This window comes from Elephas maximus, chromosome 11 (genome assembly GCF_024166365.1).
Source record: "Elephas maximus indicus isolate mEleMax1 chromosome 11, mEleMax1 primary haplotype, whole genome shotgun sequence".
Classification (NCBI taxonomy): Eukaryota; Metazoa; Chordata; class Mammalia; order Proboscidea; family Elephantidae; genus Elephas; species Elephas maximus.
The window spans coordinates 13603110-13627125 of record NC_064829.1 but is presented as its reverse complement, the minus strand read 5'-3'; the positions used below and the strand labels follow the sequence as shown (position 1 = coordinate 13627125).

Here is a 24016-nt window from a genome sequence, read left to right as displayed (position 1 = left end):
TTTTCTTACATAAAAAAACCACTGCTGTCAAATCAATTCCAACTCACGGAACAGAACCATCCTCTACCGTTTCCAAGGCTGTAGTCTTCCTCCCTCGGAGCAGCTGGTGGGTTCAGTTAGCAGCAGGGCACTTAACCACCGGCTCCACCAGGGCTCCTTATTTTCTTACATAAAACTTCAGAAGTGTTGATGATAGCAGAAAAAAAAGAATTAAAAAAAAAATTACCTTCAGAAAATCATGCAAATGTTTCAGGACACCTATCCGGACTTCATCCAGGTCTTTTAAAAATCCATTAAAAATTGGAACAAGATCTGCAGCCGTCAGCTGATCTCCAAGAATAACTGCAAGCTCATGGATGGAGAACGCTAAAGTTCTTCGAACTTTCCACTGGAGAATTAAAAGTATTAAAAAAAAAAAAAAAAAAAATTTTTTTTTTTTATATTAGTAATCTAAATACAAAGTGCATTTTAACCTTTAGACTATATATGAAGGTTAGTTTATATTTTTAATTAAATCAAAATAGTACTAATATTAGGCAGTAGATTTTGAGTATTTTTTTTTTTTTTTTTTTACTATGTACCAAAAACTATGACAGAAAAAATTTAAAGCCCTGCATGGTACGTATTATTTCCCTTTCATTGGTGAAGGGAAAAATGCTTGGCAATCACCAATAACACGGCTGTTGAGGTTCCCTGACTTAGAGATGCTCCACACACACCACCAGCCAGCGGAGCCATCGCACTTTCCTCTTCCCCTTCAGATTCACGTACAGCCCACCTTGCATCCGGCAAAAAAAAAATCTGTTTTTAAGGAACTGCGATTTAACAAATATAGGAATTGGAGAATCATTTGTTTATAGCCCTGGATAAGAGCTCCTAAACAGAAATATCTTGTGTATATAAGTACCTTTAAGTTAAAAACATCTTCTTCTCCATGCTGCCTCAATTTTAAAATTTTTACATGGTTACTTAGCCTAGAACTTTACTCACTCAGAGAGTTTAGAACAAAAGTTTTACTTCCCCCAAATACCAGAACCCAATCATGAAATAATATTTTATGTCAAAGTTCAATATATAAAACAGATGAAAACGAGATTTTCTGATGGGGAGCGGGGCAGAGGAGGCAAAAAGTCCCATCCAGAGCCTTCTTAGTGAGCCCAGTGGCCCTGAGGTATTCCACAGGAACCCCTCAGAGCTGCATGGAATAAAGACTGGGAACTGCTAACACACATGGGGAAAGCACTCTATAAATGTAATATTTTATAAAAATAATAAAAGTGAAACTGTGGAGATCTGACTAAAAATATTGGGGAAAAAAACCAGGAAGGTCATTGATAGTAATTTTAAGCTCTTCCTTACATAATTTTGTTCAACACTAAGTCCATGCTAGAGGAGGAACTGAAATTTTGGTAAGTTTTGGAAGGCAAAAACATCGTGCCTTCCGTACATACGTACTTGCTAATTCTTTAATTGCTTTACTCACTTGCATGTCTGAAGCCAGGGTCTCGTAAGTCTCTCTCAGGCAGTGCCAATTCTGCCTGCCCAGTGTGAGGGCCACACCAGGAAGGCTATACGCACAGTGTTTAGCAATTTCCGTGTCCACTGTCTGTGCACGAGAAGGGTCGGTCATAGATAAATACTGATCTAGTAAAGCCTGAGGTACAACATCCTAAAGAAGAGAGAGATGACAGGGATGCATTTTTAGCAGGTTAGACAAATTACGTAAGATTATATACATTTTAACACAGACCCTTAAATACTAGAAAAAATCTATCTCAATTTTCCTGGTATTTAGTAACTGAAAAGAAAAACATTCTAAGGAAAATACACATAATAAATACATAAAAGCAGCTTTAAGAGAACGGCAATGAGTAAGATCTTAAAGCAGAAAAAAGCTTAAAGGGCATGTTGTGGACTGAACTGTGTCCCCCCAAAAATATCTGTCGACTTGGCTAGGTCATGACTCCCAGTGTTATATGACTGTCTACCGTTTTGTCATCTGATGTGATTTCCCTATGTGCTGTAAATCCTATCACCATGATTTAACGAGGTGGGTCAGTGGCAGTTATATTGATGAGGTCTACAAGATTAGGTTGTGTCTTAAGCCAATCTCTGTTGAGTTATAAAAGAGAGAAGCAAGCAGGGAGACATGTGGACCTCACATCACCAAGAAAGCAGCACCAGGAGCAGAGGGCGTCCTTTGGTCCTCAGGTTCCTGCACTGAGCTGCTCCCAGACCAAGGGAGGACTGAGGACAAGGACCTTCCTCCGGAGCTGACAGAGAGAGAGAAAGCCTTCCCTTGGAGAGCTGGCACCCTGAATTCAGGCTTCTAGCCCTACTGGACTGTGAGAGAATAAACTTCTCTTTGTTAAAGTTATCCACTTGTGGTATTTCTGTTATAACAGCACTAGATAACCAAGACGGGGCAATTAGAATTAATTACTAAACATAAAAAATATATTAAAAATGAGACCAGCACGTTTCCGTGTTCATTGGAAACAATTAAAAAGATGTAGCTTAATAAATGTAGTAAAAACAGGTATACTCATGTTTAAAAAAAAAAAAAGCCTACCTTCTTTAGATGGAATTTAACAATTCTCTATAAAAACGTATACATCTAGCCACGTGTGTAAAACGTGAGGAAAAGAACGTATACACAGTCTTGCTTATGCATGTCTAACACAGCTTTGGAAGGGTACACAAGAGAACACTGGGTGCTTCTGGGGAAGTAAAACAGATGGCTGCAGTGCCATAGATCACTTTTGTGTGGCTTGTCTAGCTATGGTCTTGCAGCTCTCACCCAAGTGACTGGGCAGGACTATGTGATAGGGTAATTGTGGCCCATCAAGGTGACTGGTCAGTTATGCCATCCTGCTGGGTTTGAAATGAGCCACCCTAGAGGAAAGAAAGATAAGATACCACTACCACCAAGAAAGAACAGCCAAGAGCCAGGATGTCCTTCTGGACCTGGGATCCCTGTGCTGAGAAGCTCCTGGAACTAGGAGGCAGAGAACAAGCCGTTACCCTGAAGACCCTGAGAAGTGGTGGCAGGAGAGACCTGGCAGCAGAAACCGGCAAGAGACTCTCAGGAGAGACCTGCAGGAGATGGTGCAGCAGGCTTCCCGGCCCAAGGAGAGAGAAAGCTGAGTGCCTTTCAACGGCGAATGAGGGCCATGGAAGGGTCTGCCTGTGACCATGACTGGGAAGAGGGTGTCCTGATGCAAGAACTACATCCTCAGTGTAACCTGTTACTTCCCTAATAAACCCCATAACTGTGAGTATTGTCTAGAGTTCTGTGTGGCCCCCGCAATGCATTATCGAACCCAGGAGAGAACTGGAGAGTGCCATGGGAGGGAAGGTTGGAGTCAGAATTGGTAAGGATGGTGAAAAAAGGCCTATCTGACCCCCACCTCATGGGAATCAGCCTTGGGCTGTGGATCCTGATTCTGCTTCCCCCTCATGAAGAGACAGGAAGTCAGACACTGGCCCTATGCCGTTATTACAATGCCTGAGGAGAAAAATGAGAAGAAAACTTTTCACTGAATGCCTTTGTGTACTTTTTGAATTCTGAACTATGTAAAATTATTACCTATTATTTAAAAATCAAAATATATAAATTAAAAGAATAGGATAGATCTACACATGCTGACTTGCAAATATATCTACAACATAAGTGGGGAAAATCACATTTCAGAACACTGTGAATATTGATTCCATTTAAAACAAATGGAACAAAGAAGCAAAAATAAAGAACATATACATCTGACCTAGATAATCTATAGCTACTAATATAGATCTATTCCCACAAGCAAACGAAATGCATAAATAAACACGATGAATGCAGCACTGCTTGTGCTACAAGCATCTAAGCATCATCAATAAGGAACTATGTCGATGACAGGATCTTCTTCTAATGGAGGACGTGGCTACAGGAATACAGTCAGGGTGTCCTTATGCGCTGAGAGGCAAAGAGCTCCAAGGAATGTTAAAAAGGAGAAAAGCAAGGTATAAATTAACATATTCAATGATTCTCTTAACCTGTGCAAATTTTCCCACCCTTAAAATCTCTGAAATTGGAATCTAATTTGCTAACAGATGGCAGTTTACAACAGTTTTGAGCAATTTTTTCATATTTTTTTCGTCTTTTCATATTTTAATCTCTGAAACAGTGCTGTAACTTACATTTCTTGGTAATTCAGATGACACCTGCACGTGATGGCAATGATTCTACCTGTCTCTGAATGACAGAAAAGGGGACATATATATGTTTTGGAGCCCTGACAGCATTTGGCTGCTAACCAAAAGGTAGGCAGTTCAAATCCCCCAGGTGGTCCCTGGAAACCCTAAGGGACAGCTGACAGCAACATTTTTTTTTTTTTAATATATATGCGTTTATATAACCACAAAGATTGCTGGACACGGGGGCAAGATGGTGTAGTAGTCAGATGCTTCCGATGATCCCTCTTACAACAAACACTCGAAAAAACAAGCAAAATGATTATATTTATGACAAGCTGGGAGCCCTGAACATCAAAGGCAAAGTTAGAAAACGGACTGAGTGGCAGGGGTAGGGAGAGGCGATTCAGAAGCGGAGGGAGTTACCAGGCCTGAATCACCGGAATCCCTCAGGCACCATTCCCGGGAGCGACTGCAGCAGGCTGGTGGTAGCGTTCAGCCGCAGTTTCCCCAAGGGGAAGCAGCCAGCCGCACAGCCTACTCACACCTCCAGAATCAGAGAAGAACGGTGCTCTCGGCAAAAGCTAAATACTTGAGTATATTTCACAGTGCCTCCAGCCCCCAAGCCGGTTTCAGAGGCTATTGATTTCCCTGGGCCTGAGATACAGCCCGCTGAGCACCCTGAGCCATTCTCCTGGCCTTGGAGAATGAATAAATTCACAATTCAGGGAAAAGATAATCTGCCAGCTCCACTAACCTGGGGAGCTCAGGACAGAAGCGGCTCCTGTCCAGGCATAAATGGTGCATGGACTTTGAAAACCTTTCCCCCCTGCAAGGACCTGTGAGGGCCTATTTCAGAAGAACAGACCCTTGTTTGCAGATTGCAACCGTTTCAGCTGTGTGGTGGAGAGATGGGTGTTTGATATTTGACACTGCTTTGTCTATTAAACAGGGTCCTCACCTACCCATATCAGGGGCCTAAGGACTGGTGGCTTCACTAAAGTCACCCAGCCACCCACAAGAGGGGTCCAAGGATAAGCAGTACTTCCCAGTCCTTACAACCAAAAGCATTGGGTGCCCATGATCTGTCTGAAGAAACCACCCACCTCTGCGCTGCAGGGAACAGGGACGTGCTTTCGTCACAGAAACTCGGGGAACGATTGTCAGTCCACAGCCTTGTTGAGAGTGTGACCCCCTGCTGCAACCAGATACTGGTACCTACACCAAACACCCCTGCCCCTCTAAGACTGTAGGGCAGACCCTGTACCACAACCTGAACACTTGAGCTGAATCCATACAAGAAAAGTGAATCGACTCCTGGGCTCATATACCTGGTAACAGCTCTAGCTATCTAGTGACAGGATATTAGAGCTTCAAAGGCAAAAGTAATCAAACTAGCTCACTCAAGCAACCTCTTTGGACATATCAAAACAAAACAAAACAAGCTAGCATACAGTAAGCAAACATAAAATAAACTAATACAATAACTTGTAGATGGCTCAGAGACAAAAGCCAGTATCCAATCACATAAAAAAGCAGACCATAATCGCTTCAACAAGCTCTCAAAACAAAGAATCAAGAGATCTTCTGGATGAAGGTGTTCTCCTGGAATTACAAGATGCAGAATTCAAAAGATTAATACACAGAACCCTTCAAGACATCAGGAACGAGATCAGGAAGGAAATCAGACAATACGCAGAACAAGCCAAGGAACACACAGATATAGCAGTTGAAGAAATTAAAAAGGTTATTCAAGAACAAAATGAAAAATTTAATAAGCTGCAAGAATCCATAGAGAGACAAAAATCAGAAATTCAGAACACTAATAATAAAATTACATAATGAGACAACTCAATACAAAGCCAGAGGAGCAGAACTGAGCAAGTGGAAGGGAGGATTAGTGAGCTTGAAGATAAAGGATTTGGCGTCAATATATTTGAAGAAAAATCAGATAAAACAATTAAAAAAAAAGAAAACTTATGAATCATGTGGGACTCTCTCAGAAGAAATAACCTACGAGCAACTGGAATACCAGAACAGGGAGGGATAACAAAAAATAGAGAATTGTTGAAGATTTGTTGGCAGAAAGCTTCACTGATATAGTGAAAGATGAGAAGATATCTACCCAAGATGCTCATCGAACTCTACATAAGGTGTATCTCAAAGGAAAGTAGCCAAGACATATTATAATCAAACAGGCCAAAACCAAAGATAAAGAGAGAATTTTAAGAGCAGCTGGAGATAAACAAAAAGTCACCTACAAAGGAGAGTCAATAAGAATAAGCTCCGACTACTCAGCAGAAACCATGCAGGCAAGAAGGCAACGGGATGACTTCTATAAAGCACTGAAGGAAAAAAATTGCCAGCTAAGAATCACATATTCAGCAAAACTGTCTCTCAAATATGAAGGCAAAATTAGGACATTTCCAGATAAACAAAGTTTTGGGAATTCGTAAAAACCAAACCAAAACTACAAGAAATACTAAAGGGAGTTCTCTGGTTAGAAAATTAATACTATCAGATATCAACCCAGGATGAGAACACTGCATAAAGCAATCAGATGTCAACCGAGATAGGTAAATCACAAAAATAAATCAAGACAAAAAAAAACTCAAAACAGGGAAACAGTGATGTCATTATGGAAAAGAAGACATTAAAACAATAAAGAGGGACTTAGAAATGTAGTCATAGATCTTTCATATGGAGAGGAAGACAAGTAAATACTAAGGGTAAATATTAAGGTAACCACAAAGGAGACGAACAATCCTAGTCATCAAAATAAAATACAAGAACAAAAACAGAAACTTAGCAGAAACAAAATCAACAACAACGAATATAAGGAAAGGACATTATATAAAGATAATGTGCTCAGCACATAAAATTAAGTGGGAAGAAGAAACTGTCAACAACGCACAAAAAAAGACATTAAAATGGCAGCACTGAACTCATACCTATCCATAATTACCCTGAATGTAAATGGACTAAATGCACCAAAAAAGACACAGAGAGTGGCAGAATGGATAAAAAACACGATCCATCTACATGCTGCCTACAAGAGACACACCTTAGGTTTGGAGACACAAACTAAAACTCAAAGGATGGAAAAAATATATCAAGCAAACAACAATCAAAAAAGACCAGGAGTGGCAATATTAATTTCTGACAAAATAGACTTTAAAGGTAAATCCACCACAAAGGATAAGGACACTATATAAAGATCAAAGGGACAGTATACCAGGAGGATGTAACCATAATAAATAATTTTGCACCCAATGATAGGGCTGCAAGATACATAAAACAAACTCTAACAGCATTGAAAAGTGAGATAGACAGCTCCACAATTATACTAGGGGACTTCAACACACCACTTTCGGCGAAGGGCAGAATATCCAGAAAGAAGCTCAATAAAGACACGGAAGATGTAAATGCCACAATCAACCAACTTGACCTCACAGACATATACAGAAACACTCCACCCAACAGCAGCCAAGTATACTTTCCTTTCTAGTGCACATGGAACTCTCGCTGGAATACACCATATATTAGGTCATAAAGCAAGCCTTAGCAGAATCCAAAACATCGAAATATTACAAAGCATCTTCTCTGACCATAAGGTCATAAAAGTAGATATCGATAACAGAAAAAACAGGGAAAAGAAATCAAACACTTGGAAACTGAACAATACCATGCTCAAAAAAGACTGGGTCATAGAAGATATTAAGGATGGAATAAAAAAAATCATAAAATCCAATGAGAATGAAAACGCTTCCTATCAGAACCTTTGGGACACAGTGAAAGCAGTGCTCAGAGGTCAGTTTATTTCAATAAATGCACACATCCAAAAAGAAGAAAGGGCCAAAATCAAAGAATTATCCCTACCACTTGAACAGAGAGCAACAAAAGAAACCCTCAGGTACAAGAAGAAAGCAAATAATAAAAATTAAAATATAGTTAGATGAAATAGAAAACAGAAAAATAATTGAAAGAGTTAACAAGACCAAAAGCTGGTTCTTTCAAAAAATTGACAAAATTGATAAACCACTGGCCAAACTGACAAAAGAAAAACAGGGGACAAAGCAAATAAGAAATGAGATGGGCGATATTACAAAAGACCCAACTGCAATTAAAAGAGTCATATAGATTACTATGAAAAATTGTACTCTAATAAATTTGAAAACCTAGAAGAAATGGATGAATTTCTAGAAACAAACTACCTACCTAAACTAACACAGAGGTAGAACTAAATAAACTGACAACAAAAGAAGAGATTGAAAAGGTAATTATAAAACTCCCACCAAATAAAAAGCCGTGGCCCGACGGCTTCATTGCAAAATTCTACCAAACTTTCAGAGAAGAGTTAACACCACTACTTCTAAAGGTATTTCAGAGCATAGAAAAGGATGGAATACTCCCAAACCCATTCTATGAGGCCAGCACATCCCTGATGCCAAAACCAGGTAAAGACACCACAAAAAAGGAAAATTACAGACCTGTATCCCTCATGAAATTAGATGCAGAAATTCTCAACAAAAATCTAGCCAATAGAATTCAACATATCAAAAAAATAATTTACCATGACCAAGTGGGATTCACACCAGGTATGCAGAGATGGTTCAACATTAGAAAAACAATTAATATAATCCATCATATAAATAGAACAAAAGATAAGAACCACGTGATCTTATCAATTGATGCAGAAAAGGCATTTGACAAAGTTCAACACCCATTCATAATAAAGACTCTCAGCAAAATAGGAACAGAAGGAAAATTCCTCAACGTAATAAAGGGCATTTATACAAAACCAACAGCCAACATCATCCTAAATGGAGATAATCTGCAAGCATTCCCTTTGAGATGGGGAACCAGAGAGGGACGCCCCTTATCACCACTCTTATTCAACATTGTGCTGGAAGGCCTAGCCAGAGCAATTAGGATAGATAAAGAAATAAAGGGCATCCAGATTCGTAAGGAAGAAGTATCTCTATTTGCAGATGACATGATGTTATACACAGAAAACCCTGCAGAATCCTCAGGAAAACTACTGAAACTGATAGAAGAGTTCAACAGAGTATCAGGATACAAGATAAACATATAAAAATCAGTTGGATTCCTCTACACCAACAAAAAGACTGAGGAGGAGGAAATCACCAAATCAATACCATTTAGAGTAGCCCCTGTCCCATTCCCGTTGGCATCGAGTCGATTCTGACTCATAGCGACCATGCAGGACAGAGTAGAACTGCCTCATAGAGTTTCCAAGGAGCGCCTGGCGGATTTGAACTGCAGACCTTTAGGTCAGCAGCCGTAGCACTTAACCACTACACCACCAGGGTTTCCAGTACCCCCCAAGAAGATAAAATACTTAGGAATAAATCTTACTAGAGACATAAAAGACCTACACAAAGAAACCTAAAAGACACTACTGCAAGAAACCAAAAGAGACCTACATAAGTGGAAAAACATACTTTGCTCATGGACAGAAAGACTTAACACTGTAAAAATATCTATTCTACCAAAAGCGATCTACAGATACAATGCAATTCCAATCCAAATTCCAATGACATTTTTTAATCAGATGGAAAAACAAATCAACTTCACATGGAAGGGAAAGAGGCACTGGATAAGCAAAGCATTACTGAAAAAGAACAAAGTGGGAGGCCTCACACCACCTGATTTTAGAACCTATTATATCACCACAGTAGTCAAAACAGCCTGGTACTGGTACAACGGATACAAAGACCAATGGAACAGAATTGAGAATCCGGACATAAATCCATCCACATATGACCAGCTGGTATTTGAAAAAGGCCCCAACACAGGTAAATGAGGAAAGGACAGACTCTTTAACAAATGGTGCGGGCATAACTGGATATCCATCTGCAAAAAAAGGAAACAAGACCCATACCTCACACCTTGCATAAAAACGAACTCCAAATGGATCAAAGACCTAAATATAAAATCGAAACGATAAAGATCATCGAAGAAAAAATACAGAAAATGCTAGGAACCGTAAGACATGGGAGAAACAGTTTACACAAAACATTAGTTACGATGCAGAAGAGAAACTAGGTAACTGGGAGCTCGTAAAAATCAAGCACCTGTGCCCATCCAAAGACTTCACCGAAAGAGTAAAAAGATTACCTACAGACTGGGAAAAAGTTTTTGGCTATGACATTTCCGTTTAGCATCTGATCTCTAGAATCTACATGATACTGCAAAAACTCAACTACAAAAAGACAAATAACCCAATTCAAAAATGGGCACAGCATATGAACAGACACTTCGTTAAAGAAGACATTCAGGTACCTAACAGATACATAAGGATATGTTCATAATCGTTAGACATTAGAGAAACGCAAATCAAAACTACAATGAGATTCCATCTCACTCCAACAATGCTGGCATTAATCCAAAAAACACAAAATAATAAAGTCGGAGAAGCTGTGGAGAGACTGGAATACTTATACACTGCTGGTGGGAATATAAAATGGTACAACCACTTTGGAAATCTATTTGGCACTTCCTTAAAAAGCTAGAAATAGAACTACCATACGATCCAGCAATCCTACTCCTTGGAATATATCCTAGAGAAGTAAGAGCCTTTACATGAACAGATATATGCGCACCCGTGTTCACTGCAGCGTTGTTTCTAACAGCAAAAAGATGGAAGCAACCAAGGTGTCCATCAACGGATGAATGGATATATTATGGTATACTCACACAATGGAATACTATGTGTTGATAAAGAACAATGATGAATCCATGAAACATTTCATAACGTGGAGGAATCCGGAAGGCATTATGCTGAGTGAAATTAGTCAGTTGCAAAAGGACAAATATTGTATAAGACCACTATTATAAGAACTCAAGAAACAGTTTAAGCAGAGAAGAAAATGTTCTTTGAAGGTTATGAGAGTGGGGAGGGAGGCTGGGACACTAATTAGATAGTAGACAAGAACTATTTTAGGTGAAGGGAAAGACAACACACAATACAGAAGAGGTCAGCACAACTAAACTAAACCAAAAACAAATTTTCCTGAATAAACTGAATGCTTCGAAGGCCAGTGTAGCAGGGGCGGGGTTTTGGGGACCATGGTCTCAGGGGACATCTAAGTCAATTGGCATAATAAAATCTATTAAGAAAACATTTTGCAGCCCAATTTGGAGAGCGTGTCTGGGGTCTTAAATGCTAGCAAGCAGCCATCTAAGATGCATCCATCGGTCTCAACCCACCTAGAGCAAAGAAGAATGAGGAACACCAAAGACACAAGGTAATTATGAGCCCAAGAGACAGAAAGGGCCACATAAACCAGAGACTACATGAGCCTGAGATCAGAAGAACTAGATGGTGCCCAGCTACAACCGATGACTGCGCTGACAGGCAACACAACAGAGAACCCTGAGGGAGCAGGAGAGCAGTGGGGTGTAGACTTCAAAGTCTCGTAAAAAGACCAGACTTAATGGTCTGACTGAGACTAGAAGGACCTGGGAGTCATGGTCCCTAGACCTTTTTGTTAGCCCAAGACAGGAACTATTCCCAAAGCTAACTCCTCACGCAGGGATTGGACTGGACTATGGGATAGAAAATGAAACTGGTATAGAGTGAGCTTCTTGGATCAAGTAGACACATGAGACTATGTTGGCATCTCCTGTCTGGAGGGGAGATGAGTGGGCAGAGGGGGTCAGAAGCTGGCTGAATGGACAGGAAAATAAGACAGTGGAGAGAAGGAATGTGCTGTCTCAAGAAGGGGAGAGCAACTAGAGTACCTAGCAAGGTATGTATCAATTTTGGTTTAAGAGGCTGACTTGATTTGTAAACTTTCACTTAAAACACAATAAAAACTAAAAAAAAAAACTTCTGAAGAAATACAGAAGGAACTATGATCAGTAGTTATTCAAAATGAAGAATGTGATCACAGGCCTGGAGAAGAACACGAGTTTTGTTTATATTTTATTTGCTCTAATACCTGAATTTTCTTATTTAAAGCATAAATACACTGCCTTTGATTTAAAAAAACTTGTTAGGTCTGAAATGGGCTTTAAAAAGAGGAATTAAGAACACATACATAAAATAAAACATTTTTTTTCTCACTTACTTGTACTTTGGATTTCGTTTCCTCATCAGGGCTAAAACTATTATTGGTGCTCAGGTCTGAATCATGAATATAGCGAAGAGTGCAGTCCATATTCTGTTAGAAAAAAAAGTCTACTTAAAGATCTGTTCTGTCTGGAAGCTTTCTTCATTTAAAACATCTTATTAGGTTACTTCATAAACACACAGCACCACCACTAAGGTACTTACCTTTCAAGACGACCAAAAGATACAGATACATGCAAATTCTGCATGTTTTAAAAAGTTTATAAACGACCTCATAAGAACTTCCCCTGCCTTAAATCAAACTTGCGGACCAGGTTGCTAAATGTATAAAAATGGATTCCAGAAAAAAATGAACATTTCAGTACTATGACATATCCACGCTTCAGAAGGCTTGTGTTTTTACGTTTTGGCCTTTTTGGCTATTAAAAAATATACCTGTGAAATTAGATATTAACAGCCAAAAACAATCAGTAGACTAAGAAAAACTGCAAATGACATCCGATGGCCTCTAAAAGGCAATTAAAAGAAACATCTAAATACTCTTTATAATAAGCTATCTTTAAGATATTTAGACCCTTTCAAAATTACTTTGAAATTTATTTTTAATTCCATTTTTCCAGGGTTTCATTCTAAAGCAGTGGTAGTGTACAGGTTTTAGCTGCACCAAATGACATCTGACAAAAAGCAAACACACACACTGAGGCTAGCAAAGGCCTCTTGCCATTCCTAACATGTGGGTAGGCATTCCTTCCTGAGCTTACCATTCAACCCACTACGATATCTGCTCCTCTGATTCTGGCAATCAGTGTGACCCTTCTCCTGTTTATGTAAATGAGGGCTAAGAATACTGACATGAAATAATGCTGGCTGATGGCATAGCAGGAAACCGGGAAGGGTCATATAGAACAGCCACAAGTACATATCAAAGACGATGCTAGCAGCAGTACCCACCCTCACACTCCAGAGTCCAGATAATGGCACTGGCCCTCCGCAACATGGCCTCAAGTCCCGATCTTCCGCTCAGAATACTGTGTTGCTTGCTGCAGTGAAATGGTCCGATCAGAAACAAAGCACCTCTCCAAAAAGAAAAGGGAAGAGTTAATAATTCTTGATAAAGGGCTTTGTTTCCAGTAAGACTATTTCACTGCAGTGAGCTACATTAACATTGAGGCTACTAAAATGGTCATGTAGACAGGATTGGATTGACCTTTCCAAAGATTTAAGAGGACACTAAGGTCACAACGACAGGATGTGGTGAGAACAATTACTTTGACTTTATGCAACAGGGAGAGCTGAAAAAATCAGCCACACAGAATGTGCTGACCAGAAGGTGCTTAGCTGCAACTATCTCCCAACAACATACTTCTCACTCAAACTGCTCTCACTTGATAAACACTTTCTGAGTTCGTTACCTCGACAGCATCGCAGATTAAAGGCACAGAATCATCTTGATTTACTTGACCATTTGGTAGCGAATCACTTCTCTTGTCACTACTGGCGGTCTCCTCGTGCGTGTCCAGCCGGGAGGCGCGCAGTGCCGCGGACAGCACTTCCACTTGGGCTGCAGCAGAAACAAAGACAGCGACTCACTACAGAATGACAGTGTCTTTAGCTTCTCCTCCATCTGCATGAACGGCAGCATTGACATGTACACTTTTTTGACACTGCCATCAAAAAGCTGAAAAAAAGATTTCTACTGTGGTAAATCATTAGTCCTTCAAGAGAAAAAGTAGGAAACTAATATGCTGTCATGAGATTAAAAATGTTTACTACTGTACATTATTCTGCGTTAGTATGAAAAGAGAAACGCTATCTAGTTGGAGGTACCGCCAGTGTATTAAGGCTTCCAGTACAAGTTAACTAGGTTTTGGTAGTGCGTGAATCAAACTGACAAGGCTTACTTACTAAGCTATTTTAGCAGAAGAGCAGTCACACAAACCCTGCCAACATAAAATAACGGCAGTTACAAAGATTTTTGTTGCAGTTACATTTAAACATATCTTATTCCAGTTTATCTTATTTTTCTCTTTTTTGAAAACTAGTAATTTGTCCCAAAGACAGAAACTGTAAACGAGCACTGCCTTGCTTGCAGGAAAACCCAAACGACAACTTACCAAGCCATGGTTCTCAAATCTGACCATCAACACTGCCTACACTTTGAGTCGCACCTTCTTGGAAAAGGTGATCCAAAACTTAGAATAAAGCATTCTTACTTCCTCAGGTCAATAAGAGATTTAGCAAAACATACTGCCCAGCATTTCTTCCAAGTAACAATGCACCTGGATACTCAAAATATAAAAACTTTAACTTCAAGTTTATTTAGTACCAAGACTACTCAGCGAGCTCCCACCCTACTCAAGATGATATAAAAAACAATCAGGGTCCAAGTTCATTAAGATAATCTATTACGATTTCTGCTGTCTCAGCACGTTAAGTTTGTCTACAGCTCCTGGCTATGGAGGGACAAGAAACATACAGGACGAGATTCCATCATGCTAAGGCACGAAAAGCTCCAGGGAAGTAATCTCATTCTTTTGAGAATTTCAGATGCAACTTGTTCTAGTCCTTTTAATCGCTTTTAGCTCCCCCTTTTGGGACTTTTAAGTTTCCCAAACCAAACCCCAAATAGCACTCAAAGGAGACTGAGATCTATACAAAGGTCAAAATACTGTTTTCAGTATTTTCAAAACAGTGTACGAATTTTACAGGCCTTTCAAACCTAGATGACGGCTGGGTGTGTGTCTGCACTCCTGAGGGCACCCCGTTCTCTTCCCTGGGATTAACTAACAGATCAGAGCCTTCTGGAGACAGTGCCTCACACAGGTCGTTCATGTCCAGGCAGACTCCATCCCCCTTTATCTGCCCAGGCCAATGCCCGTCATTAAATGAGTGGCACTGGGAACCACCTTCTTCAAAAACTGATAGAAAGATAATGAAGACAGAGCTTAGTGCTGATTCATGAGGAAATCTGACGGTTCAAACTATGGAGCCAGAAAAAAATAAGGCAGAATCTTCTTTCTTTGTTAATGCTGAAATTTGAGCAGGACAGAGAGCACCAGCACCAGTAATTTAAGAAATCAGAACACAGGTCTTACTTAAGCCTTCGGAAAGATTTGCAATTCATGTACAATGTGGGTTGGAATCCCAGGAACCAGAGACAGAGAACGTGACACAGAGGCTCGCTATAGCTGACACTCAGCTTTTGACGGCACACTCTGAGTCGGCTTCTCCGGGCAGGTAATATATTAACTCTGGCTGTAAGGGCACCCCACAATCTTACTGCCCCGTGGCCACGAAAAAGTTACACATGCAACGTGACTTTAGTTACTCCTTGCAGAATTTAGTTTCCGTTTTGGATTCAAGTTCTGTCTTTGAACAAGGTAGACATTTCTTGGCGGTTTAAAGAAAACGACTGCCCCACCATGCCAGGGTTAGAAAAGAAAAAGCACTGAAAGTAAGGCACACCCCTTGAAAATTTTAAAATGCCTTTCGAAACTACGGAGAATGAAGGCACAGCTACTTAAATCATCACAGATTAAGTATGCCCTCAGAGTTCAATCAAATAAAAGGGAGAAGGATTCTGTGGCCTAAGTAGTAGCCCTGACAATCCCCAACTCCCCTTCCCACCCTCTTACTGCAGAGCTTAAGGCCGCGGGGCACAGTCTGCAGCTGATGTGCTTGCTGACTGTCTCCTAGAGGCTGGGGTTTTTGTCTGGTTTGCTGTTGCTGTATTCAGTGCCTAGGAAAGTAGCTGGCACATACCTCCCCCTCCAAAAAAAAAAAAAAAAAAAACACTGCTGTCGAGTCGATTCCGACTCATAGTGATCCTATAGGACTGAGTAGAACTGTCTCACAGGGCTTCTAAGAAGCAGCTGGTAGATTTGAACTGCCAATCTTTTGGTTAGCAGCTATAGCTCTTAACCACTGCGCCACCAGGGCTCAATAAATACTGCTGAATGAAGATCAGTAGACGTTGTGAAAGTATCATCATACAGACAGAATAAAATGACAAATTTAAACTGCAGCAGGTATAAGAGCCGAATTTGAAACAGAACGGAATAAATCACAATACAGCATTTATACTGAAATCTCTCAATTGTAGCCTATGAATTTATAGTACAGTTTTAAGCCAAACAGTATTAGCCATCTTCTGAGACACAAAGTTATATCCATATCCTGAAAGAGAGGGCTACGTATATGCAGGTCTTTTTAAAAAACAAGCTAAGCATATTACTTTTAGTTTATCTTTTCTAAAAAGATTTGAAGCAGCTTATTTAATATTTCAATTAATATTTAAGTGCCTCCTAGGTCCCTGGGGCGCAAGTGGTTTACGATCAGCTGCTAACTTAAAGGTTGGTGGTTCAAACCCACCCAGCAGCACTATAAAACAAAGGCCAGGCAATCTGCTTCCATAAAGATTATAGCCAAGAAAACTTTATGGAGCATTTCTACTCTATAACACATCAGAATCCACTCAACAGCAACGATGTGTCAGAGAACCAGCAGGTACTGCAATAAAATGATAGCTCCCGAACTGGCTTGAAGCCTAAAAAAACAAAAACCAAACCCGTTGCCATCGAGTTGATTTTGATTCATAGCAACCCAACAGGACAGAGAAGCACTGCCCCAAATGGTTTCCAAGGAGCGGGTGGTAGATTCGAACCGCCGACCTTTTGGTTAGCAGCCGAGCTCTTAACCACTGTGCCACCACGGCTCTGGGTTAAAGCCTAGCTGACAATTTTTCCCTTATAAAAACAGAGTATCAGAAAAAGAAAGTTAATTTGAGTTACTGAAGTTTGATCAATAAAACTTAAGTTAAGAAATAGTGATAAAACTTATTTAAACAAAAAGCTAAAAGCTAACAACCGTAAAGACATTTTAACTATCCTTAACTGTGAACATTCTTAGTTTTAGGTATAATTCCCTGTCCCTCAATCCTCCTAATTTGGGGGTGGCAGAGTGGAAGGAATGGATGGAGTCTTATAAAAACAAAGTATCCAGTGAAGACTCTAGTTTGTCAAACAAAGCCAAACCCTTGGCTCTTGCTGTACCGTCGAGTTGTAATAAAATGCAGAATACTGGCTAAGGGGGACAAAAACCAATGACAACGGCCACAATCAAGGAATACAGCCAAGAAAGTAAAGCCTTACAGTTCTTCTAAGAAAGAATGATAGTCTACTGTGATAGATGAGAGCCCTGCGTGGCGCACACAGTTTGTGCTCGGCTACTAACCGAAAGGTTGGTGCTGCAGAAGAAAGGCCTGGTGATCTCCTGCTCTAAGATCACAGCCACTGAAAACCCTAGGGAGAACACTTCTACTCTGAAAACATGAGGAGTCACCGTGACTCAAAATCGACTTGACAACAACGGGTTATGGGGCTGCATTAGGCTAAGTGACAGAGCCAGACTTCCCACATGGCCTGATTTCACTGATGTGGCATTTGGGAAAAGACAAAACCATCACGACTGAACACAGATCAGTTGTGTTTTTAAACTGTTCCAGGTTGGGGGTGGGAGGAAGGACAGGTTTATACAGTGACACAGGGGATTCTGGGGAGTAATGGAACTGTTCTCTACCTGGACTACTGTGGTAATTAGATGACTATTTGTCAAATCTCATCACTGTCCATTCGAAAAGCTGAATTTTACTGATATAAATTATACTCCAATAAACCTAAAAAAAGTTGCAAAAAGAAACTGACAACCTGCCAGTTAAATTATCTTTCAACAATCAAGGAAACGAATTTGCCTTTAATCAAATCATTTAAGTACAAAGTTGTAATAGGAAATCCTAAAAACCACAACAAAACTAAGCCAAATAAAAGTAAACGCTAACTTAACCAACACTGAAGCAACTTTTAAAGTTAAACGTAACACGGTGTTGTGTGTTTCAGAAGGATACTGGAGGTATCCTTTATTTGCTTTAGAAGCGGGTATTTCCCAACATTGGACACACTGATAATTTACAAGTTTTAGCTTTTTAACAACAACAACAACAACAAAATTTCCACAAAGTGACATTAAGGTGCGAAGACTTACAGCTACAGGATTTAAAAAAAAAATTTTTTTTTGTTTTGAATAACATTTCTAATTTCATTTACCGTTTTGTAGAGTCATGAGGATGGCCCTCCCTTGAGCAGCGTCTTCAAAGGACAGAAAGGGCACATCTCCATCAGCTTCCAGCCCCAGCAAGAGAATAATGGGGACTGCTTCGGGACCCCTCACTGCCCAAACTGACTGACTCAGAAGACATATCCCACTTAAGAGGCGACAGTTTATTTTAAGGTAGAACAACCATTAAAGCTATTGTTCACAAGGAATCAATCTAGGTCATATGTATGTAATCCATTAGAAAAAAGTCAAAACCCAGAGACAAATCTAAATGATTCTTCTAAAAGTCCACAGCTCTCAAAACATATGTCCTACAGAAATAAACAACTTTGCCCATCGTTTAGGCCGTAATTCTTCCTAAGAACAGACCACCATGTTTGCTATTTTTTAAAAACAGCTAATGAAACCCAAAGCAAATTAATTAAGGTAGGAATCAAGATTTAAAATTGTAAACATAAAACAGTTTGCATTACTGTGAAAATTTCAGAGTGTGATTTGTGAAAAAAAATAACTCCATATATACTCCAGTTAGGAAGTCAAAGATAGGCCTACTTTAAATGAGATTTCCTAAAAAGCTGATCAATCATATTTACCAAGTGAATTTAAGAATACATGATGCACTCCTTGGAAACTCTATGGGGCAGTTCTACTCTGTCCTATAGCGTTGCTATGAGTTGGAATCGACTCGATGGCACTGGGTTTTTTTTATAGTCAGAATAAATTCTTAAGGAAGCACTTTTTCTCTGGAAAAAAAAATATTCAGAAAATAACACCTGATATTGATTTTAGTACAAACGAAGCCCCGATGGAGCTTTTCCTACCTTTAACATCTGGATCATCGATATGGGGCTCTAAATTTTCTATCATTTCTTCAAGCTCCCTTCTGGTAGCCATGGTGATACTTGGAGAACATGGCCCAGAGACCTCAGGAGTTTCTTCTGGTCTCTCTGGGCTGTATTCACCCCCAGAGTCGAGTTCAAGCTCTGTATCGATATCTATGTCAGGAAGAGGAGTCCTCCAGAAATGGAAGGAGTTGTACAATTCCTGATCTGAGACAGTGGGATCCTGTGAACCAGAGCCCACCTCGGGCTGCAGTAGGGATGTGTAGTTACCAGGCTTTTTATCATTCACATGGCTAGCTGCATCCTGATGAGGGTCTGAGGACAAAGCACAGAGCAGGGAGCCGTCCACCGCAACACTTTTTTCAGCTGGAGACCTCCGAGTGGTTTCCACAAGCTCCTCCGTTGTGCTTTCCAGTTTGACACTCGAGTCATTGACGCTGGGACCAGAAGGTGCTGCCTCTGGCCGCGTCTGTATAGCCTCTGGGACTTCTCCATCACTGACTCTTTTGTTGTTTGATTTGAAAAAACAAACAACAAAAAACAAACAAAAAAGACACATGGAAGTATAAAAATAATTACTGAAAAGAAAAGCAATGAAAGATTCTACAGACAGCATTTAGACAAGTTAACTATTAAAATCAGACTATCCAATAGAGATTGCATAGGTTTATCTATACTACTTATAATGCTTCTTTTTCTACCAGCTGTTCTCTGTTCAGAAATGTAAACACCTGTTAAGCTTAAATCTAGATGTTTAAGGGCAGATTCAAGAATTGCATATTAGCTGGAAAATACTTATGAATCTTGGGATTCTATAATACCACGACAATTTCAATAATAAACACCCAATGAGAAGTAATAAAAAGATAAATTCCTACAAAGCATTTGAAGTGAAATACAATTTTAAATTATTTTATTTTTAGGATTCTGTGAATTATCACTCTGCTCCAATGACATATTCAAGAACTGAGAATTAAAACCTATGTTTTTATGTTAAAAAAAAAAAGGAAGAAAAAAATCCTACACAAGATTAGAAAAGATCCTTATTCAGTATCTCACAAAATATATTTAAATCCTCTGAAGAGTAAATAAAGGTTATTTTTATTTCTTCACATTTTCTAGCTGCACTACCAAAGGTCTTCCTAAAACAGTAACAATGTACTTGGCGAGGACATATGTACAAGCTCCTACATTAAATTCCACTGACTACTGCCATTCATTATCGAAATTAAAGCAGTACAGTGAGTGTTATGTTTATCTCCTATACTTCAAACTCAAATTTAACAAACATTTATTGAGCACCTACTAGGGACCAGGAAATGAAATAGATTTTGAGGATTCAAAGATGAGTGAGATGCAGACCCTGCTCTTGAAGATTACAGACAAACAAGGGAGACAAACTTGCAAGCAGGTGATGGCCGGACAGTGCGACAAGCCCAGAAGTATGCACATGGCACAGTGCAGACACATTGACCTGGGAGGAGGAAGGGACGGGAGCTGTAATAAAAGTTTTAGTGGAAATGGCCTTGAGTTGTATTTAGGACAGCCAATAAACGTTTATGAAGCTAAAGGAAAGAAAAAGTATTCAAAAAGAAAACGGCACAGGCAAAGGCAAGAGCAACAGAAAAGGTACAGCAGACTCAGAAAACAGCAAGGAGTTTAAACGGCTAAGAAAAGGAAATGATGGAAGCAAGGATGAAAAAACTCGGAAGAACCACTGTGTTCCATGCTAAATACCTCCGGAATTTATCCTCTAGGATACATGAAAAAATATATGAATTTAGGGAATTATACGATCAGCTGTGTTGTCTTTGAAAGATCATAGCGACCCTATCGGACAGAGTAAAACTGTCCCACAGGGTTTCTAAGGAGCACCTGGTGGATTCAAACTGCCAACCTTTGGGGTAGCAGCCCTAGATCTTAACTACTGAGCCACCAAGGTTTCCAAAATCCAAACCAAACCCACTGCTGCGAGTCGATTCCAACTCATAGCAACCCTCTAGGACAGAGTAGAACTGCCTCACAGAGTTTTCACGGAGCACCTGGTGGATTTGAACCGCCAACCTCTTGGTTAGCAACTATAGCACTTAACCACTACGCCACCAGGGTTTCCGAGTTTCCAATAGGAGGCAGGAATTAGAATAGTCCAGGTGATGGATTATGATGATGTTCCCAACTAAGGTAGTGTCTCTGGTGCTGTAGAAGGAATGGACATGCTCCAGTGATGACAAAATCAACAGGACTTGTTCACTTTGGCACTTCAGAGATGAAGAAGAAAGGGAGAAACACAGGTAGGTTTTCAGGTTTCTGACTAGGACAGCTGAACAGATAGTGACAGAATACCAACTAAAGATGAAAAATGCAAGAATAGTTTTCATGAGAAAGCTAATGGGCTCAGGCCGGGAGACAGGCTGAGTTAGTCAGGCATGCTGAATTCTAGGTGGTGATGATGTCAGATACAGGGGAAGAAGTGGAGACTGGAGACAGATTTGGAGGTCACTGACTCAGACATGTGTGGTATGGGACTGAGCTGCGTGTAAGGCAAGACAAAGAAAGAAAAACATGACAACAGCATAGAGCAGCAAAGGGGGGGAGGCTATTTCTCTTGTACGAGTGTAGAGACTTGAACATATTTTTAGGCTGAGGGAAAGATGTTAGAAGAGATGAAGTGGGGACACTGGAGACTGACAGAATAACTCATAAAGCAGTATCTTTCTCAGAAGAAGAAAGAACATGGGTTCGAGAGCACAGGTAAACAGATAAAGAGACACCTCGAAGAAACATGAAAGGGAAGTTACGGATGGGTGAATGTGTAGGTAAATGCGTACGGTGAGTATGGAAAAAAAAATTAAGGGTGCTCCCTTGAAACACTGTGTTCCTTTAAAAACACACAATGAAACGTATTAAACGACAGGACTGTGCAAAAGGAGGGTTACATTTACACCTATGTGAACACTCCAGTTAAAGAGTCACCATACATGTTTTCATAAAGTTACTAGGTTTCCGCTGATTAGGCTTTATCGCACTGTAACATTGACATTGTTTTCAACAACGTATTTTTAAAAATAGGTTATTAAAAAAAAAAAAACCCAGAAAATACAAATCAGCAAAAATACATATAAGTCACCTAAAAACACAGCACACAGCGAGGGCATCTTACATGTTTCCCTTCCATTCCTCTAACTATAAAACACACAGTAGGCACTTATGATAAAATGGTGTTACAGCGGTGAGGGAAGAGGACTGTAAACTCTTGGATTCCTACTACGAGCATGGACACACAACCCTGAGCTTCTCAGGGACTCAGATTCCTCATTTACTGCTCCCTCACAGAAACGAGGGCTTGGCTTTGATAGCTGTGAGATCTTCCCCTCTCCAAAACAATGCTTGAAGCCAGTGCTGCTATACAAAATAAACTGTCTTGTATGTGTGTGTCAATTATCGCATTTCCCAGTCATTGTGGCCTTATTTAAAATACACAACTTTTCTCTTTTGCTATAAGAACATTAGTGGGATAACCGGTGAAATTTTAACAATGTCTATAAATTAGATGATGATAATGCATCAACGTTCCTAGGTCTGGTAACTGTACTGTGGTTATGTAAGAATGCCTGTGTTTTGAGGAAACACACTGAAGCATTTAAAACAGGTGAAAAGAACGTCACATCTACAACTTATTATCAAAGAGTTCAGGAAAAAAAAGAATGATAAAGCGAGTAAGACAAACCATAACATTTGAGGAATCCAGATGAAGGATATATGGGATTCTCTGTGCTATTTTTTAAATTTTTCTGTAATTATTCAACCTAAATATTAAAAACCCTAGTATAACAAGATCTCTTTCAGAGGTAGGGTACAGAAAGGACTAAACAGGTAAAACTTAGAAGACTTCATCTATTATCTGATGAATTTAAGAGACTTTCATTTAAAATACAGAAAAATAATCCAGTTAAAAGGCCATTCAGTATGTAAAACTACACCAGGGCCTTGAGGTTCCTTAACATTAAGACCACATTTTAATATTCTTAGCAGCAAAACCAACAGATCACCTTAAACACAATAAAAAATCATTTTAAAAAAATTAAAAAAAAAAAAGACAAAAGGAGAATGACAGGTCCAATCACTGTATTTGTCTAATAAATGTACAGTTTTTAAGAGAGAACTAATATTAAATCTGGGAGGAAGGGCTGCATGTGCGATTAACAGCTGCTTCAAAACTGTCAAAAACGTAAATTCTTATTTTTTCTGGAGCTGGATTAATAGTCAACGCAAGACCAAGCTGCTGAATGCCAAGATTCTGATATTCTCACTTGTCAGACTTCCAAACGCTATTATATGAGATAACATCGTTTTGAAAATCGAAGGGAGTGGTGATTCCATATAATGGAGAATTATCCTGTTTCCTGAGAGAGGTAGGAAACAAGAGCACAGAGGGTGGGCCAGAAATTCTCTCAAAAAGAACCGTAAGCTTCTTTCAGTGCAGACAAAGCACACAATCGAGATTCTCAGAGTTCTTGACCAGAGGCCACGGGCCCAGAAAATTAAGTATAGTTGTTTCAAGGAGAAAATGACCTGTAGGTTAACTGGTTAAAGAATCACTGTAACTGAAGGAGAAGGCACTCCAAGACACACCTTCCAATTACTGTGAATTAACGAATGAAGTTTTAACATCCATGAAATACTTCCACACTTGCATTAGTAACAGTTTAACTTGCACATAGTGGTATTAGGCTGCACTGACAAAAACTAGCAAAGTGGTTCAGTTATTTAAGACTTTTGCTATTAAATC

General features: G+C 39.7%; 1 protein-coding gene across 5 annotated transcripts in view; it reads right to left on the bottom strand.

Annotated features, from left to right (window-relative positions):
• Positions 1 to 24016, bottom strand: part of PPP4R1 (protein phosphatase 4 regulatory subunit 1) — a 181257-nt gene that overhangs the window by 92107 nt on the left and 65134 nt on the right. For all 5 annotated transcript variants that reach the window (XR_007519172.1, XR_007519171.1, XM_049900164.1 and 2 more), the window contains 5 exons: positions 19207 to 19730; positions 13687 to 13835; positions 12273 to 12365; positions 1484 to 1669; positions 227 to 388 (listed from right to left, as the gene is read on the bottom strand). Coding sequence is in view for 3 of the 5 variants with exons in the window: in XM_049900164.1 (XP_049756121.1) it covers positions 227 to 388; positions 1484 to 1669; positions 12273 to 12365; positions 13687 to 13835; positions 19207 to 19730 (1114 nt within the window). In the remaining 2 variants the exon portion in view is untranslated. The remainder of the gene's footprint in view (positions 1 to 226; positions 389 to 1483; positions 1670 to 12272; positions 12366 to 13686; positions 13836 to 19206; positions 19731 to 24016) is intronic.